Here is an 18,460-nt window from a genome sequence, read left to right on the forward strand (position 1 = left end):
GGGAGAAGGTACTTCGAAGGGAGGCAACCCCGCTGGCGCCCGTCAAATGATGTCGTCAGATCAGGCAATGACGTCGTCCAAGAGAATCACGCGTTTTTGGGGTGAAAACGCGCTTTCTCTCACTAATACAGATCTGAATCTGCATCAGAGTGATATCTGCAGATTTACCACCTTATAGAGGACATCACGCCTATAACCTTCATTTATCCGCACATCCCTCTGAAAAGAAGCAAACAATTTGAGCTTTTGTTGCTGTGGGTGGCTTAGGCTAGGAACATCACAGCCGTGTCTGCAGGACACACAGTCACCGAAACAAAGGCGAGCATCTTGACGGCGTCGTTCTCAATGATGGCTGAACAGACCGACACACTCATGGTGAGCACGCTCTGCTCTGGCTGCGGCGAAGCTATGCATCTTCGATTCGTTTGCGGCCCGGGTGCACCGACCGAGTTTTAGTGGCCGCAGTCTGCGCAAGTGCTTGGTCGTCCATTGACTGTCAATCTCATGTTGAAGCCCCTCCGCTTTGTCTTTCTTGCGTAGGAAGCACCACAAGCCGCGGCAACTTGCAACTCTGCGGCAGCAGAGGAGGAGCCCGAGCTCTTCAAAGCGGATGATTTTCGAATCTACTGCATGAAGGTGTGCACGGCAGCGATTGCGTCACAATACGGGTTCATTTGCTCTGTTTGCTCGACAGAGCGCCTCGACGCAGCCAGGGTTCTGTCAGCAGCGCTCGAGTAGGACTATCACTCGATGTGGACAAGAGTGGATGCATTCTTGGCGTGTGCTTTGAACATGAATCACTGTTGGGGACCTTCCTGCTTGTTTTCATACCCCCTTCCTTGCTTTCATTTGGAGGACCAGGTTGTTATCTGAGATGCTTATCAGCGCAATCTGAAGTCCGATCCCTGCCTGCAGGTGCTGCCCTGCTCCAAGAGGTCCTGCCACGACTGGCAGCAGTGCCCCTATGCCCACCCAGGGGAGAAGGCCAAGCGCAGGGACCCCGCCCTCCACAACTACACCGGCATTGCCTGCCCCAACATGAAACAGGCACGCCTCTCAGGATAGCTCCTTTTGCGGCCTCCTTATTGCTGCCTGATATATTGTATACCGCACTTTACCCATGCAGGGGTTATGGGGCACATGAGCCTGAGCTGCATGCCTCCATGTCAAGCTATGGGAGCAGATTTCTGTGAGTAGAGAGCACATGCACCATTGAGCCTCACGAGTCGGACCGTGCGATGGTGGCGATGTTCTGCAGCGATTGATGATGTTGACCGTTCTGTGCAGGCGCGCAAGTGTCCGAGAGGTGACTCCTGCCCGTACGCGCACAACGTGTTCGAGTACTGGCTGCACCCCTCGCGCTACCGCACGCAGCTTTGCAAGGACGGCGCCGCTTGCGCCCGCCGCATTTGCTTCTTCGCGCACTCACCCCTGGAGCTGCGCGCCGATGCCCCCAAGCCACACGTGTCACCTGAGGCGCTCGCGTCCGCCACCGCCGCCGCCGCCCTCGAGGCCGCGCGCAGCAATGCCCCCGCAGGAGAGGCCGATCAGGTGAGGCCCATACCCGTTTTCACCTTCCACCAGGTATAGCAAACCCTGTGCTTGTCCAGAGTTTTGGATGTTGTTAGTGAACTGAAGACTCGGTCTTTCTCTGGTAGACGCACCTCATTGAGACAGGATCTCATGCAGAGCAACCTGCTCAAAAAGATCTGGCAATTGCAGATTGAGAGAGAAAATGGGATGCAATGCAATATTTGACATGCCTGCTGCATGCGCTGCAGGCCGAGGTGAACCTGCTGAGCAAGTTGCTGAAGGCGCATGGCGGCAGCGACCGGCCAGCGCTGGAGCACCTGCAGGCACAAGCCGCCGGAGGCCACTTTGCCCAGGTAGACACTTTATCTAGCTGCGCATAACACTCACCTTGATTGTGACAACAGCGCTGGCATCCAGGCTGTTCAGCTTGCAAGATGTGAATGATTCGCTGTATGTTGCTCCCGTGCCTGATGGTGTGTGACGCTGGTGTGATGTGGCACAGGATCAGCAGCAGCAGCTGGTGGATGCCCTGGCCACCCTCCTCCTGTCCAACGGCTTTTTGCAGCAAGAGCTTCCTGAAGCCCAGGTCCGCCCACATCCCCTCTCCCCTTCTGCATTTTCACTTCCTATTGTGCCAATCTTGACCTTTGCCAAACAGTGGGGTCCTGCCCACCCGCATAACAATTCATAGCTGCGTGCTGCTCGGCGCCGCAAGATTTCCGATGGCAAAATTGCTGATTACCGGCTTTGATGCGCGCAGAGCCAGCCGCCGCCGGCGTTCGACGACCGGCTAGAGCTATCGGCCATGGGCAAGTTCCACTCTGTGCCCATGTACGCGCAGTCGCGCCACCACCCCGGCAGCATGCGCGCACCCCGCCGGCACCGCTCCGTCGACCTGGTATCCAGCCTGGCGGCCGTTGCCGCCCCGGTGGCGTTTACTAACGACAACATAATCCCCGAGAGCTACAACTTCCTCGCCGGTGCCGCGGCCGACCGGCCGCCGCGCTACTCGCGCCGCGAGGAGGCCGCTTACAACGCCGGTGTAGTTGCAGCGATCCAGCAGCAGCCGCAGCAGCAGCAGTGGGGAGTCGGCGACGCGGCCGAGTTCATGCAGAGCCTGCAGCAGGCGGCGCGCGCGCAGGCGGCGGCCGCGGCGGAAGCCGAGTCGGCAGCTGCCGCGAAGCTGCACCCCTGCGCCGCCTTCCCTGGCGGCGCCTTTGGCGCGTCGCCCTTCCTCTCGTCGCCATTCGCTGCCGACAGCTTTGCGCCGACCCAGCCGGCAATGGGCGCCACTGCCGAGCCCGGATGGACCTACGAGGCAGAGGGTGCGGCCTGCTCCCACTTTGAGGACCGCCTTGCGCATGTATCCTTAAACAATCTCATTGCAACCTCCTTTCCGGCTTTGTGCAGGAACACTTCTTACTTTACGACCTGCAGGTTGCGACCTGTGGCATGATGAGTAGTGCTGGGGGTGTGTCGCTGACGTCTTGTTGGTGTCATGCAGGCATGGATTTGAGCGGGAGCAACGCGTTTGGCTTCAACACGGGCCGCCTGAGCAACGATTCCACACGCTTCTCCTTCGACACCTTCTCTCCCACAGGCGGCCGCCGGCGCTCGCGCTCTGAGGGCCTGCCCACCGACTTCCGCTGGTGAGCCCATGCCGCTGATTCTTATTTTCTTCCTGCTGTTTTCCCAAAAAGATGTTTTCACTGCTGTTTCTGCAGGTCTGCCGTGGGAACCGCTCACATCTCGTCGTGACCCCTGACAAAACCTTGTAGCAGCTGGCTGTGTCTACCAATTGGCTCCTTCTTGCTGCTCTTCCTGGTTTGGTTTTGGGGAGCACTGTTCACTACATGCGCACCTGTGTTCATAAGACATGGTTCTGTGATCTATTAGACACGCACGTCCGACGTGGCAATACTCTGCTTGTGCAGCTCGGAGGACTCCATGGGTAGCTCGGTGGACTGTGCGCCTCCGGCCAGCAACTGGTCAAACTTTGCCAGCGGCGCCGCGGCCACCCAGGCCCCCTTTGTTAATTACCAGCTGTCCTCCCTGTTTGCCTCCTCGGCCCCCTTTGACGCCGCGGCCGCCACCCGGGGCTTCTGAGTGGCGCGAAGCACCGGCTGTATTTACGGGAGAAACGTTCATCGGTTGTAACATGAGACAAAAGCTGTGGAAGGAGCGCGTCCTCGCGCAGGGGGGGTTCAAGGCATTGTTTGCATCTGGGGATGCCGATGATGCCAGCAAAAAAATAGAAGCAAAAACGCTGAGGAAGTAGGAGGCTTTGTTGATGATCTCGTGGGCTTGGAATGCCATGCAGAGCGAACCACCTGAGTGTGGTGGCATCTTAGTGGGCCGCACATGCTGAGCTCAAATTTTAGATTCGAAATGCAAGTGGGCGGGCACAAAGGGGTGGCCTGCTATGACAGGTCTGGAGGCGATAATCTCATTTATGATTGAGGTTTTTACGCAAGGGGCTTTTTCTTGTTCTATTGCTTTGATTGCACGAACTGTTATTTCAGCATCAATATTCAGGATTGAGCGCCAGATATTCACGCATTGCTGCCCCCAGGGGCCCTAGATTTCAAAATTTTGTGCTGATGGGAATTGGACTATATTTTAGGGAATTGCAGTGATTTGGCAGCGGGGTGTGTCCTGCTGACTTAGATTCTGCAGGGGCGTGTGGCTTTTCGGATCATATCTTTTGCATCACTGGAGTTCTGCGCATGCGGTCTCAATGTTGAAGACTTCACTCGAACTCCGACAGCAAAAGTCCCTGGATGGGAGACTTTTGGAGGAGACTCGATCGATCCTTTTACTGTAGGGAGCTTATGTAATGTAGCTCGGACCATCTGTTGTAGGACATCTAAAGAGCCATGAGTTTGTTGCTGCAGTGGTCTTGTGATCTTGAGAACAGTTGACTTGAGAGGAGTTGACAGAGCTCATCAGCAAATGCTGGTACTGGCGCAAGCGTGTGCCAGGAGTGATGAGAGGCTTTTTTCCCTCAATTCCAAACGGTTTGAAACGCAGAGAATGCCTTGTTTGCATGTGTGGCAAGAAGGGTCTGACAGTCATTGTGATGCAATCATGTGCTGGAAGCAATTTGTAATTATTCAACATTCAGCTTCTTACCGTAAACTTGGATCTGCACCGAATGACAGCTTGCACACCAAGTCGTCATTGCATTGACAGCCTACCAAAGTGCACCGTGCGGATATGTACGCAAGGGTTTAGCAATGGCTTTTGCAGTTTTGATAAGCGATGTTTGAATCAGAAATTTTCCCACCACGCAAAATCGACAGAATGGCTTGGATCTGGATCTAGAGATCCCCAAGCATTACAGCAGCGGCGCAGCCGAGTGCTTCCCTATTTTCCAGTGTCATTAGGTGCAGCTCCCCTGGCAATCCGTGCCCCAAGGTATGGGAAAGCTACAGTTTTGACTGGGCCTCTTGCTGCAAACTTCCAGTGACGCAGGCATCACGTGGAGAAACCCAGGACCAAATTCCCTCATCCCGTACCCCCTCCAGCTTCCGACTGGCCCCCCTCACTGATAAATCTCAATGAATTAAGCATGAGTAGGAGGTCCCCAGGAACAAGGGCCGAGGACACCAGTCCCCTTAGCATTCACTGGGGCGCCTCACTGCAGCGCTGAAGCCAACCGCTCCGCTCAAGAATGCATTAATTTCCCGGCATGCCATGTCAGAGCTGGATGGCTGCGTGTGTGCGGCACAATATAATACCCAGCTCCAGCCGGCGTTGCTTCAGAGCAGGCCTTGTTCTCGCTGCCGTATACAAAGCTACATCTTTGATTGGGGGGTTTCGGGTGCTTCGCAGTACCGCCGCAGCCAGCCGTCCATCTCTGCTAGCACGTGCATGACTGACTCGCGCGCCGAATAGCCGTGGCTCTCGTGAGGGAGCAGCACCAGCCGCGTGGTCGCGCCGTGGCCCTGTGCTTGCCGCAAAGTCGTCAAAAAAATTTCTAGCAATAATTGGTGGTTTTCTAAAGTGCCGTCCCCGGGTGAGACTTCTGTTGTGCAGGGTGAGAGTGGCAGGCCAACTCTCTGTCTGCTGGCCTGATCAGCACAGCAAGCACAGCTGGACGCACACTGCGCTTGATGCTGCATCTGCAAAGCGTCGACCGTTGAGCATGCACTCTGATGGCAAGGCAAAACCTCCCTCTCACAAGGGAACACTATTACGCCCAGATAGATCACTAAAAACGATGCTGCTGCATTCAGATGCACTGCTCCGACCTTGGAGATATAAGCTGCACTGTCTTCACTTGGCTTACCTCCACTGCTTTTACACGCACTGCTTCAACGTGGCAGGTATAAGGTGCAATGCAGTCAGTGGTCCCACCTTGAGAGCGGAGTAGAAGCGCTCGGACTGCATGGGGAAGGTGCCTGTATTGTTGTCATCCTCGCCGTGGACCAGCAGCAGCGGCCGCTTCACCTTGTCTGCCTGCGCGCCGCACATGTCCGCGTGAGATATGGCGCCAAAATGTGCAACGTGGACCCTTGTAGAACATTGAAGTAGTACCCAGCTTGATAGCTGAGCAGCGAGTTCTCTTTCAAAACAGAAGTGCAGTAAGAGTCTGCGTGAAGGATTCCGTGATCACCGTGCACAGGGGTTGCATGCTGCTATGAATCAGGAGATGGGGTTGATCAAAGGTTAGTCAGGGCTTAGTAAGACGATGCGTCACCTGCAGGAAGGGTGACATGGCGGCGTAGACGTCGGGCGCCTGCCAGATGGTGCGCTCCTCGGCCTGGAACCCGAACGGCGTCAGCGTGCGGTTGTACGCGCCGCTCTTCGCTATGCCACACGCAAACAGCTCCGGAGCATGCGCCTGCAGCCGGCACCCATCACTTGTGCTTGTTCACATGTGCTTCTTAGATGAAGAGGAATGCAGACATCAAGGCAGCGCCAGGGGACTCTAAACAAGTCAGTTTAGAGTCCCCTGGGCAGTGCGAGCCCCAGAGGATAAGGAGAAGGGCAAGATTCGTAATAACTACATGCTTTTCTTGCCAGAGGTAAGTTGCGTCTGCGGACAAGCTGCACGCAAAGGCTGCAACAACCCCTACCCCTGATGGACTCGCCAGATTCAAATTAGAAACCCAATCAACCGTGGGCACGATGTTCAGTGTTGGATCGGCCCCTGCCAGCCGGGGTCAACACTTGTTATGTATTATGTTATAGCGACACTAAAATGTTATTGACAACGAGCATGTAGTCTGCATTCATCTGCCTTTTGGCTTGTGAGTAGTATGCATGCAGCTGGCATGCGCACCAGGAGGTTGGCTGCCATGAAGGCGCCGTAGGAGTGGCCGCCCACTGCGATGCGCGAAGTGTCCACCACGCCTCTCCTGTCCGCTTCCTGCAGACAATAGCATACAGCAGAAAATTACTCAGTGCGTGCTGCACACACAGCTCCTCACACATTGCAGAGACAACTGACATGACAGTATGGCAATATCAGAATAGCAGGAGTGCAGGGAGGGAACGCGCCTCCACGGCCGCCTTGGCGCTGGCGACTAATTGGGGCACGTAGGTGTCATTCGGCTCGGCGTCGTCGGTCTCTGCCACTATTGGCATGGTGGGCCCGTCTAGGACGGCGTACCCTCGCACCAACCACAGCAGCGGCGACTGCGACCCGATGCCGCTGAATTGGTGCGGGCTCTTGCGCATCTGACCTGCAGCATCCTGCGCCAGAAGAAGATCTTTTTCGGATCAAATTGTAGAGCTGCAATATGATGCAATGCTTCTTCATCACCTTGCATGAGCTCATGCACATGCTTCTTCCATCCTGAATCTTGATAATCGCTCTTGCGTGTTCATTGTTTTCTGGGTGGGACTGTGGCAACGCTGTAGGTGTGGAAGGTCCCTTGAGGACCCATGAGCCCATAACAAGGGAGATGAGTGCTCAGCTGACTGCGGGGCACTCGAGAAGCAAGCCAAATTCAAGGAAAGTGATTAGGACATGAATGGCAGTGCAAGCGCCCGAGGAAGGTGAAAGGGACGCCTTGAAAAGGACATGCAATATGTGCACAGGGCCTATGACAGTTATTCACTTGGCGGTGTGCTGCGTGCAGCTCAGCAGCCCCCGTGGGTCACCCACCTTGGTTTTAAATTCGCGGGGGTAGGCCCAGAGGATGCAGGGCAGCCGCCCGTCGCGCTCCTTGTCATAGCCGGGCGGCAGATACAGCGTTGCCGTCAGGTCCAGCCCATCTTCCCTCTTGTACCTGCACTCTCACACAAGGAAGGTGTCTTTTTCTGAAACCAGCATTTTGCATGGTAGTAGCAGGTGCACTTGCCATGCATCATGCATGAAAGAGGCATGCTTGGGCATGCTTTGTGAGCGGTAACTAAACAACAGCTGCAACTTCCAGCTCCTCTAGCAGAGAGGCATCAAGCCCCGATACTACATACTTTAGCACTGCCGACATCAATGAGAAGGTAGCATGGATCAAGTACAGCCGCCACCACTTGGCAGCGCATCAGAATAAAGCATGGCAAGGAGGGGGCGCGCGCCTGATGACCTCCTTTTGGAGGTCTTTGAGGGAGGGGTAGGGGTGCGGGTAGTCCGACAGGCACCGCAGCTGCGGCCCGGCGCCATTGCTGGACAGGCGCATTATATAATACTGGGGTGTGTCCCGCACCGTCTCCCGCGTCATCAGCAGGCTCAGCCCCTCCAGGCTGCACACAAAACAATTATACTTTCATCCTTATGAAATTTAAGGATTTAGGGATATATTTGCAATGAAATAATTTGCCTTAGGACAGGCGTGATGGTTGACCTCTGCGTGGAGGAAACTTGTGCTGATTTTGCAGGCTAGACAAAGCATCCGGGGGCCTGCAGGTCTTTGTTTCAAGCATCCGGGGGCCTGCAGGTCTTTGTTTCATCCTGGTAGCATTGTGACCAATGACAGGAATGAGACTAATGCACCCCGCTCCTAAGAGGTAGTTTCCAAGCACGTCTGAGTTAGTGCATGCATGAAGGTGCCTTTCAAGTGTCTGATCTGTGATAGACAAGCTACTCCTGTGTCAGAATATCCTTGATACGCTCTGAGCTTCTGGCATGTCAAGGTATGCGACGCTTGCAGGTCTTCCAGGCAAAGGAGTCATGTTTGATTCAGGGTGCAAGTGCTGTCACCTGATGGGTGCGTCATCCCAGTCGTTGAGCAGGTTCATGGTGTACTCAAGGAAGGGTGGGCTGCTCTGCCACAGCCGCCGCGTCTCTTTCGTGTCCACATCCAAGAGCTCCACAAATGGGCGGTTGCCCTCGGGCGACGCGCCAGTGCCTGCGCACCGGGGATATCTCTGAGGAGAGCGTATGAAGAGGGCAATAGCTCATCAACTAGGAGTTCTTTGATAGATGCAGCCTGCAGCGATTGAAGCCCCAGCGAGCTTAATTTCAACCCAGCAAGAAAGGGAAATTCCCATTTGCGCACTTGCTGCCGGGCAACTTTGCAGGGCTTCATGGCCCCCCAGGTTGCATTTTCTAGAAGTCTTCCAAGAATCACTCAATATAGCTCAAGAGCTGTGACAGGTGCTAGCTGTGGTGGGTTCAGACTGTCAAAATATGCCAGAAAGGATATCAGAAGGAAATAAGTTTTGCAACATTCTGCATGATGAGTTGGTGGTGCCCTCTGTGCTGGATACAAAGAAAAGGACAACCGACAACAAAACAACCAGAGAAAATTGATCCAGAATGCCAACTTCCTGCATGATGAGCTGGCAGACCCCCTCAAGCCGAATTGAAAAGTTACATGTGTGCGAAAATAAGACACATGGAAGACAGAAGAAAATATAAATGTATTTCAAAGGGAGATCAACCCAGCCCGCACCTTGCATGATGAGCTGGCGGGTGCCCTCGACCTGCGCCAGTACATAGGTGCCCCTTTTTGTCCTACGGTTTGCGGGAGAGCCCGGGTCCATATACGCGTCCTCGTAGTCACGGTCAAAGAGCAGCTGCGGCGGCCGGGCCGGGTCTCCCGGGGCAATAGTCCACACGCGGCTGCGGCGCGTCTTGTACCAGCTCTCGTACAGCAGCGCCAGCGAGTCGTCTCCCCAGGCAATCCCTCCGCACCTGCACATGCAAGCGCCTAAATAGGAATTTCGGTGAATTGCCAGATCAGGCGAAAGGGTGAGATTTGAATGGACTTCCAAATTCAGTGTTGGGCAGGGGGATACTAGGTCCAACATCTTGTGGCCCCAGGCATCCCTCCGCCCTTGCGCCATGTCAGCATAAAAGAGACACCCTTGAAACGAAGCATGCGGTGAGACCACAAAAATCACCAGGATTGAGAGTGCCAAAACAATATCATGGCACCCAATTCATGCACGCATATTGCGTGCAAGCAGAATGGCATGAGTATGAAGCAATACAGCGGTGCAAAAGGCACCTTGGAATGGGCAACTTGCACCTGACACCTAGGACAGAAAGATGAGACTTTAAAAATGAGCACTCGCGTCCTGAAAAAGTCATTTACCTAAGGTCTGTATGTGCAAGGTGATGTGGTGCTGCGTCCGCGTCAGCCAGGATCTCGTCAGCAGGCAGGCGGTACATGATGTCCCGGGGCGATACCTCCACGCTGGGGTCGCCGCCATCCTATGCAGACACAGGATACCGCTTGCATAAGAACAACTCATGCCTTGTTTCTCACAACAGGCTCAGCTAAGTGCTTCAATGCTGACCTCCTGCTCTGGACTCTAGTGGGATGTGGCATACCGAGCAGCCATTAGGGGCAACACAAACCTTAACAAAGGGCTATGACATGACGTTGACACCTTTCACAGCATAGCTCAAGGCATGCAGCTTAAATGGTTGACAGCTTGTGCAGTACAAGCGGCAGCAGTCGCTTCCGGGCCTCACACTGAGCTTGCGATCTAGATGAACCGCATCTGTTGCAATCTTCAGCAGTCTTCACAGGAAAAACCCAAGGCCTATGTATGCCTATGTCGGGCAAGTGTCACGCGTCGCACCTGGGCCTCGATCCAGGTGATTTCGGCGTCGCGGTCGGAGCGCCAGTCGATGGAGCGCGGCCCCTGGCGGCACGAGTTGAAGAGGATGGGGATGTCCTCCGCCAGCGGCAGGTACGCCATCTCGCGCAGCACCTTCCCCGACCTGCAACAACCACAGATATTCCTCATCCAGAAGGGACTTGTGTGAGGGCGAGACTGGAATAAGATACAGTCTCACCCGGCAGCGCAAGGCACCATTGCCGATCGTATGCCGTTCTGAGTGATAAATTACTCGCTGACATCATCATCAGGTGTCGAAATCATGGACTGGCACGGTCACAGGACATCCTAAAGGTATCCTTTGCACATGAGCCTGCAGAGAAGTTGCATGGTAAACAGATAAAGTGGAATGCCATGGTGCTGAGGTGGCACCCAGCAGAATGGCACTCCATGTGCAGGTTGAGATCAGTCCACCAGGCAGCGGAGAGTACTAGTGGCTGATGCTGCCCAAATTGCAGGTCTGCACGAATACTGTTAAGGTGGCAAAATATTGGCTGAGGAGAATGACAGGAGAATGCAAGGACCTGTCCCAGAGCTGAACGCGCTTGGGGAAGCGGCCGCAGGGAACGGTGTAGGAGAACGGGCGCTCCAGCCAGGCAACCAGCAGGAACCTGGCATCCGGGGACGGCGCGAACGATGTGTATAGCTTCGTGCCCCCCAGCTGAGTCACCTCCCCTGTCGACACCTGCCGCCACATGCATGCAGAATTTTAAATCAGTGCATGGCTGAGGGATGCACAATTGACAAAGCAGAGACCTGGCGCCTTTGAAAGCACATGTGCAGGCGGCTGCAACTGTTTGAAGTGGCCAAATAGAGAGGGTATACTGGACGATCCATGCATGCTGCCACAAACTTTCAACAGTCCATGCAGCAAATGATCTCCTTGATGCAAGTCGAATATTCTGAGACAAGGGTCCTGCTGCCAAATACATAAGATTCAGGAAGGGGGGTACCTTGATGTAGATAAGGTTAGACTGGCAATAGTGCTCCAGCAGCTCCTCGTCATGCGGGCTCTTCAGCAGATCTGGATAAGTCCGCGCCTGCCCCACCATTTACTCTCAGTAATGAGCACGATTATATTTGTGTGGCAGAGAAAGTTGCCATTTACAGCTCTCAAGAGACTTCAGGCCATCCCATACAGTGTGCCAGTACAAGGAGTGAAATTGCTGAAAACATGCAATTCAGTGGCCTTTAAGCCTTCTAGCTAATTCATGAAGCAGACCAGATGCAGGTGGTCTTTCTGCAAGGAGGTGGGCTCAATGGTGGTGCTGACCTGGCTGGTCTTGCCAGAGGTGTTGTCCTGAATGTTGGGACCGATGGGCACCAGCGGCTTCTCTGGCGGGGGCCCCCTCCCTGGAGGGATCACGACCGCTCCAATGGTGTCGTTGTCCACCCACATGTAGCTGCACACATGTCAACACCCGAGCATGTGAATCATGCCCCAGAGTTGATTGGGTCTTGCTTGGACCTGGCCAGTCCGTCAAGGGGTAGGATATGTGCCAGCCATTACCTGCAGCCTTTACCTCACGAAATACTATTTCATAGGCAAATGGTGCCTTATTCCAGGAGAAAGCAGTGGCTGTTAAAGACCTTCACTGGACGCCGTTAAAGAGGCACGGGAGCCTGAAGTGTCAGGAATTGCCTCGGTGGTATGTTCTTGGGGGCAGGCCAAATGCAAAATGCTCTCAGTGCATTATATCAGGTAGACATTCTGGGTATTACTCAAAGGCTGACAAGTCATAGCAGGGTCAGGGGATGCATTGGGAGTGCGCACTCGTCAAAGATGCTGCTGAGCCCCTGCTCCGGGGACTTGAGCAGGCGGCGTGCCTGGCCAGTGGCTGTCTCAGCCACCCACAGCTCCAGCGGCTGCCTGGGTGGATCACTGGGGCCGCCTGCAAATTACTCAGCCTTTAGACAATCGTTAGTAACGCCCTGGTGTTCAAAGCCGACTGCTGGCACATGCCCATTACTTGCAGTTTTATGCCTCCCAGGAATGAGGATTCAGGAATGAGGGCCCATCATGGTTGCATGCTGCTCTGCTGTCAGTATCTGTTTTTTATCTGTATCTGTATCTGTAGTTTTGTACCCAAAATATTGATCATGAATCCAGAATGACAGACCCATTTGCTGTTTATTGCTGTTTAAAAAGGGAGAAATGAAATGAGAACTGTGAGGATTTACTTAATAAAGTGGTACATTTATTATTTTGCTGACCGTATCTGCACTCTGACACCCAGAATGCTTGATTAAAATCCAAATGGCAGACCAGATTGCTGTTTACGTGGGGGGATTGACCACCGAGAAATTGCTAGCACTGCTGACTCACCAGGGCTGCGCACTGTGAAGGCGATGTGGCGGCCATCCTGTGACCAGGACACCAGGTTGATCCAGAGGCCTTCCGGGTAGCCAACGATGGGCGTGGTGCGCTCCTTGGGAGCCGGCAGTACCAGATCGTCCGTCATCTGCACTATGGACAGCCCAAGGTAATACCCCATGCGGCTTCCAGAATTTGTTTCCGCATCTATCCTAAGGCCTGCGCCGTGCAAGCATACCCTCATCAGTATCATTTGACAGTTCAGAAGAGACTTCAATTGACGTGGTCGTGCACAGGATTTGAGACAGGATCTCGTCATATTGCAAGTTCCAGCAAGGATTGAGATGGGCAATGACAGCCGCATGCATGGAGGGAAGGGGCTTGCCGGCAAGCTTGAGCTCTGGGCGCGCGACCTCGCTGATGGGGGGCAGCGGGGGTGGCCGATAGAGCTGTAGCACCTGAGTGCGGTCTGGGGAGAAAGAGAGGTTTGGCTCGGGTGGTACATCCACAAGGTCGATGATCTCTTGTGGCGGCAGCATATAGCCTGCCGTCGGCCTCTGACCCAGTGCTGGATCTGTACGTGCCACACCTCATCTCCTTTACTAAGTATTTTTTGATCTGATGCAGGCAGCAAGACAATCAAGCTAGTGAAAAGCAGGTAAGCAGGGCTACGCCTACCTGCTGACTCTGCCACAGCAGCCGACGCAAAGACATGCAGCCTGGAAGCCGTACTTGATCGGCATTGTTTGTGACTACGATGGCCAAGCTGCTGTACCCGACTCCAAGGGGACACGGAGCCTCTGATCTGGATGTGAGGCATCAGTGAAACACTGTGCCTACGGCCGATATGCAATCCTATGCTGCTGCCGATACTGTGCAAGCAGTGAGCGATCCCCATTGGAAAGGATGCGGAAGGAACTATTTTAGACAAGCACTTTAAAACATGACGACGACATGCGTGTAAGGCCAATCAATTCATCAGCAAGCATCACGCCAATTAATAGCAAATTGAACAAGAATGTTCTCAACTAGTAATATCTCCTCACGAAATAAATTGGTGTTCCAGCGACCTTCTGATGGGCGTTCGGCACATGCCAGTGGCCACGGAGGCACCAGCTGGCATGCGTGCTGCGCGAACGTCACTCCCGATCTTAGCATAGCATGATGAATTCTCTTCTTGAACACGATTACTGGCACCAGCAGATTCAGTGCCTCTACTTCGACTGAGTATCTGCTGTCGCTTTTCAAGTTACCACATGGCTTCACAGGGGTAGCACTAAGTCAAATTTCAAGCCGAAATGGATGTGATGGAGCCTGAAGCGTTGGAACTAGAATTGGAGAAATGTATCGTGAGTGAAAGTCATCAGCGGGAGCACATAGCAGGTTTGCTTTTATGACCTTATGTAAAGCTTGTCCAGTCGGTTGTCATGAAGATTTTGTGACATCAGACGATCACCATGTGATGCTCAGGACTTCTCGAATCATTTGGAGATCGACCACTCAGCGATAGAGCAAAGCTGCAACTGCAATTCTTAGTCCTGCAGGAGAAACTGAAGGTGATTCTACACTGGTGCAGTGGTCTCCGTAGCTTGCTCCCATTTGTTGTGGTTGTGCATATCCTTCAAATTTGACACTTTGCAAATGCTAAGGCGTTGCCTTGACTGTCCTGTGTTAACAGGAGGGCACTATTGACGATGACGTAGTGGCCGTTGTATCCGATGTTGCTCTCCAGCTCAAGGATGGAACGGCAAGCATCCAACACCATGTTGTCCTGCGCACGCAGGTATTTTGCCGCACACTGCAGATCAAAAGACTACATCAATGGTTCCATTGTGCCTTGAAATACTTTACACAGTCCTTACTCTCTTGAGTTGTCAGTTTTGATCCTGCAGGCAGTGCTGCACATCCTTGAAGGGATTGAGCTCCCATTGGACGACTTCACAGACGCAGTCGAAGACATATTCGAGGCTTCTGATGCCGAGCAAAATGTCTTGTCTCCTGCGCTGGAGGAGAGGAAGACCGAGCTCCTGCACTTCTTCAGAGCTCTGTCAGAGTGCGGAGACCGCCTGCCGCAGCCGGAATGCAGCATGGGGCATGCAGATGTGGTCGCTGCAATGACCCACTCCTACCCCAAGGCAGAGGCCCTGGCAGCTCTGCAGGAGTTCATGGAGCTGGTGCATGCACATCTGCAGACCACTGGGCCCCCATGCAGCTCAGTCATGCACCAGGCAGACCCTGCAATGGGCGCGTCTGCAGAGATAGTGGAGGATCAGCCGGGGGAGGATCAGCTAGAGCCTGCCAGCAGTGGCCCGCTTCCCCTGGAAGAAATCAGGCTTGCAGACTCACTGGATGATGCTGAGGCGGATGGTCATGCGCCTGGCACCGCAGAAGAGCCACCTGCAGGCTCACAGGATGCAGATGAAGGGCCACCTTCTGGCGTGCAGCAGCTGTTCCTTCAGCAGACACAGACAGACAGCGATGTGGACATCGTGAACACGCCTTCAGATCAGAGTGCTGTAAGAGGTGCACTGCGCATGCCATCCAGATTTGCATGGGAAGAGCCGGCAGCCGAGCCAGATCAGGATGCCGCTGACCTGGAGGCAGGTGCCAGCAGTGCTCCAGAGGCCGTGGCTTCAGAAGCTGCGCCGGCAGTTGAGCCAGATCAGGAGGATGCTGTTGAACTGGCGGCAGGTGGCAGCGGGGACCCACAGGATGCAGAAGCTGCGACGCAGCTGCAGGGCCTGACAGAGTCCGAGCAGCTGGTGCCTGACTCATACCCCTCTGAGCCGCAGCCCGAGCTGACCGGAGAGCCACGCTCAGAGCTGAATCTTGAGACGCAGTACCAGGACGCTGCGCCCGATCAGGAGATGCCAGACGCTGAGATGGCTGACGTGCAGCTGCCAGCTGAGGGCGCTGATGGTGGGGCAGAGGAAGAGCAGACAAAGGAGGATGGGCTGGGGACAGAGAACCAGGAGAACTGCAGTCTGCAGTCAAACTCCCAGGTGCAGGCTGCTGCAGCGCCCAGCCAGGGCAAGAAGGGCAGCCAGGAGGGCTCCGTTGGGGAGAAAGGCAGTCAGGACAGGCCACAGCGGGCAGCTCCATCTGCAGAGCCCGATCAGCAGCCCCACAATATGGAGTCAGCAGAGTCGCCCCCAGCTGTGCTAAGAGAGTCTCTTCCTCTCAGAGACTTGCCAGTTCCCACTCCAGAGGCAGCTGTCGGCCGCGCCAAAGCGGCGGCGGCAGAAGGAGTGCATGCTGATGGGGCAGCAGATGCAGGGAACAGGGAGGACCTGCAGGGGCCTGCCGCTGAGGTGGGTACAGATGTGGAGGAGAGCTACCACAATGCACGGGATCAGTCCAGCTCAGATGCTGAGTCAGAGGATGACTCATCCGAGTCAAACTATGACTCCCCCTCCTGGCAACCCAGCACGCAGGGTACACTGTATGGGTCAGAACAGCAAATCCAGGCATCTGGGAGCCAGCTTCGCAGCCAGGCAAGCACCGAAGCCTCCTCCGGTTTGGATATATCTGGTTTAAGAGTACGCGACACTGCTTGACATTGCCAAGATATATGTGGCCAGGGGAATGACTGATGCCAAACTTGCACATGCAGGCACCCGTCTTGCACCTTTCCTTGGGTGCCAACGACTTGCAGCGCAGCCAACCTGAGCTGGACTCGCCAAGGCAAGGGGCTGCCCAGTCAGACCAGGGCCCTTCTACATTCAAAGAAGCCGGTTTGGAGGCCTGTGCAGATGGCGTTGCCACTGCGCCAACAGAGGAAGACAACAATGGTAAGCTCCTGGCTAACTCATTCTTCATGTATGCACCTCCTGTTCCTGGACTAGCTTGTTCTCAAGCACGTGTCCTTGCAGATCTCTTTGTAACAAGCACGCATTCCCCAGATGTTGCACATACAGTGTCTTTCCAAATGTCATTGACCAGTCAGACAGAGTCCCAATTCTTGCATTGACAACCCTTAGCTGCTGTTCCAGAGGTGTCCGGCAGCATGGCGCGCATGACAGTGCTGACAAAGCCGGACGCTCTTGCTCAGCCGCGCCGCCACAAGGCCAAGCGGCGGACGCAGAGGGCAATCACGGCACCTGCGGGCGCTGAGCAGAGCCAGCAGCCGGCATCCGCTGCTCATCAGCGCGGCAGCAGAGAAGCCGCACACGCAGCCGCATATGGCAGAGATGCCGCGGATGGAGCCGGTGCAGCTGGCAGCAGACTGAAGGCAGCCTTGGCGCAGCCAATGACGCGCGCTGAGCCGGCGGTTCCCTTACGAGCGGCTGTGAGCGGAGTGCCGACGCCGGACGAAGTGGTATGGAGTCTGCTGCAGCGCCCGGCCGTGCCTGCAAGCTGCTCTCCGCGCGGCCTGACAGAGCTGCTGGGGCTCATACAAACCGTCCCTGCTCGGGGCGCGGCACCGGCCGCTGCCGCCACTGCCACGCTAGAACAGGCTGCGGCCGGTGAGCAGCTGCGCGGCCGCCTTGTCGGTGCACAGGAAGCCGCAGCAGCCGCCGCTGTAGGAGAGGCTGTTTCAGACGTCAGGTCAGCCGCTGGGTGTCGGCCAGGACGGGGAGATGATGTCACTGCGAGCGAGGTGGCAGATGATGACGCGGACAATGCAGTGGCTGAGCCGGCGTGGAGGAGCAAGGGCCAGGCTAGGAGCAGCGGTGCTCCCAGAGCTGAGGCGCTGGAAGCGCAGCTGCGAGACAGGATGCGCGGTCCGTGCAGCAGGCTTGCTGATACATCCGGCCTAGCAGTCCAGAGGGGTATCGGGGAAAAGGAGCTGGCGGGAGAGGAGTCAGATGCAGTAGCTGCCGGATCGAGGATGAGAAGGCTCCAGGAAGGTTTACTCCGTCGCAGGAGTACTGCGGCGAGCGACAGCCCTCAGGCGCCCTCCTCGGCTCCTGCTGCCAGAAGGCCGGCAGCTGCTGACAGGTACAAGCAGATCCCTGTTGTCAGCACACAATTCAAAATTTTGAAATCTGAAGAGCTGCAGGTCATACATGGTAAGATGCTGGCATCACATACTGTGTAAGTGGACTTGCTTGGTGTCATGCTGACGTGATCCGAAGAGTTTATGACGTTCAGCACTAATTTGATCCAGTGCCTAATGATCGTCTGCTTTCTTTGTACAGGGCTGTCCAGCGGACAGATATGGCAGGATATGACAGGCGGCAGAGCATGCCGCAGATGACACCCGTTGATCTGACAAGCCTGCAGCCCATCAGCGCTAAGCACAGCGCAGAGGCGCCCCCAGCACGGCGTCTTTCTGCGCCAGCAATCACGCCTGGAGAGGCCGGCAATGACAACAACGGCCCCCAGGAGAGCTGGAACTCCTTCATAGCCGGACTGTCATTCTCAGATCCTAAGGCGGCGCAGCCAGAAGCCGCTCGCACAGCTACGCGGCAGCTGCCGGCTGCTGAGGAGGCAGCTCCCCGTGCAGAGCAGGCAGCTCCTGGACAGCCAAGATCGGCATCACCACCTCTGAGGAGTGCACAGGGGCCCGCTCAGGCTCAGGCCCTGCCCCAAGCGCCACCTGTGCAAGACAGCCGAGGCCGGAGCAGCCGCATGTCAGAGCTGCGCTTC

At 55.3% G+C, this 18,460-nt stretch overlaps 2 protein-coding genes across 2 annotated transcripts; one reads left to right on the forward strand and one right to left on the reverse strand.

Moving 5' to 3' along the window:
- Positions 1-348: 348 nt before the first annotated feature.
- On the forward strand, positions 349-3,639 carry COCSUDRAFT_60449 (hypothetical protein; the record flags this gene model as incomplete). Its single annotated transcript, XM_005642740.1, has 8 exons — positions 349-375; positions 541-636; positions 1,288-1,551; positions 1,782-1,886; positions 2,036-2,119; positions 2,294-2,858; positions 3,038-3,182; positions 3,468-3,639. The coding sequence occupies 8 exons, from the start codon at positions 349-351 to the stop codon at positions 3,637-3,639; spliced, it is 1,458 nt and encodes a 485-aa protein (XP_005642797.1).
- A 1,691-nt stretch (positions 3,640-5,330) lies between these two features.
- On the reverse strand, positions 5,331-13,407 carry COCSUDRAFT_38696 (alpha/beta-hydrolase; the record flags this gene model as incomplete). The annotated part of the gene is made up of 17 exons (XM_005642741.1): positions 5,331-5,480; positions 5,893-5,994; positions 6,236-6,379; positions 6,821-6,907; positions 7,039-7,233; positions 7,649-7,772; positions 8,062-8,226; positions 8,684-8,831; positions 9,378-9,619; positions 10,023-10,141; positions 10,516-10,657; positions 11,079-11,239; positions 11,508-11,594; positions 11,828-11,957; positions 12,329-12,446; positions 12,881-13,087; positions 13,254-13,407. 17 exons carry the CDS (start codon positions 13,405-13,407, stop codon positions 5,331-5,333), a joined length of 2,475 nt encoding a protein of 824 aa, XP_005642798.1.
- Positions 13,408-18,460: the final 5,053 nt, after the last annotated feature.

This window comes from Coccomyxa subellipsoidea (genome assembly GCF_000258705.1).
Source record: "Coccomyxa subellipsoidea C-169, whole genome shotgun sequence".
In the NCBI taxonomy this organism is placed as follows: Eukaryota; Viridiplantae; Chlorophyta; class Trebouxiophyceae; family Coccomyxaceae; genus Coccomyxa; species Coccomyxa subellipsoidea.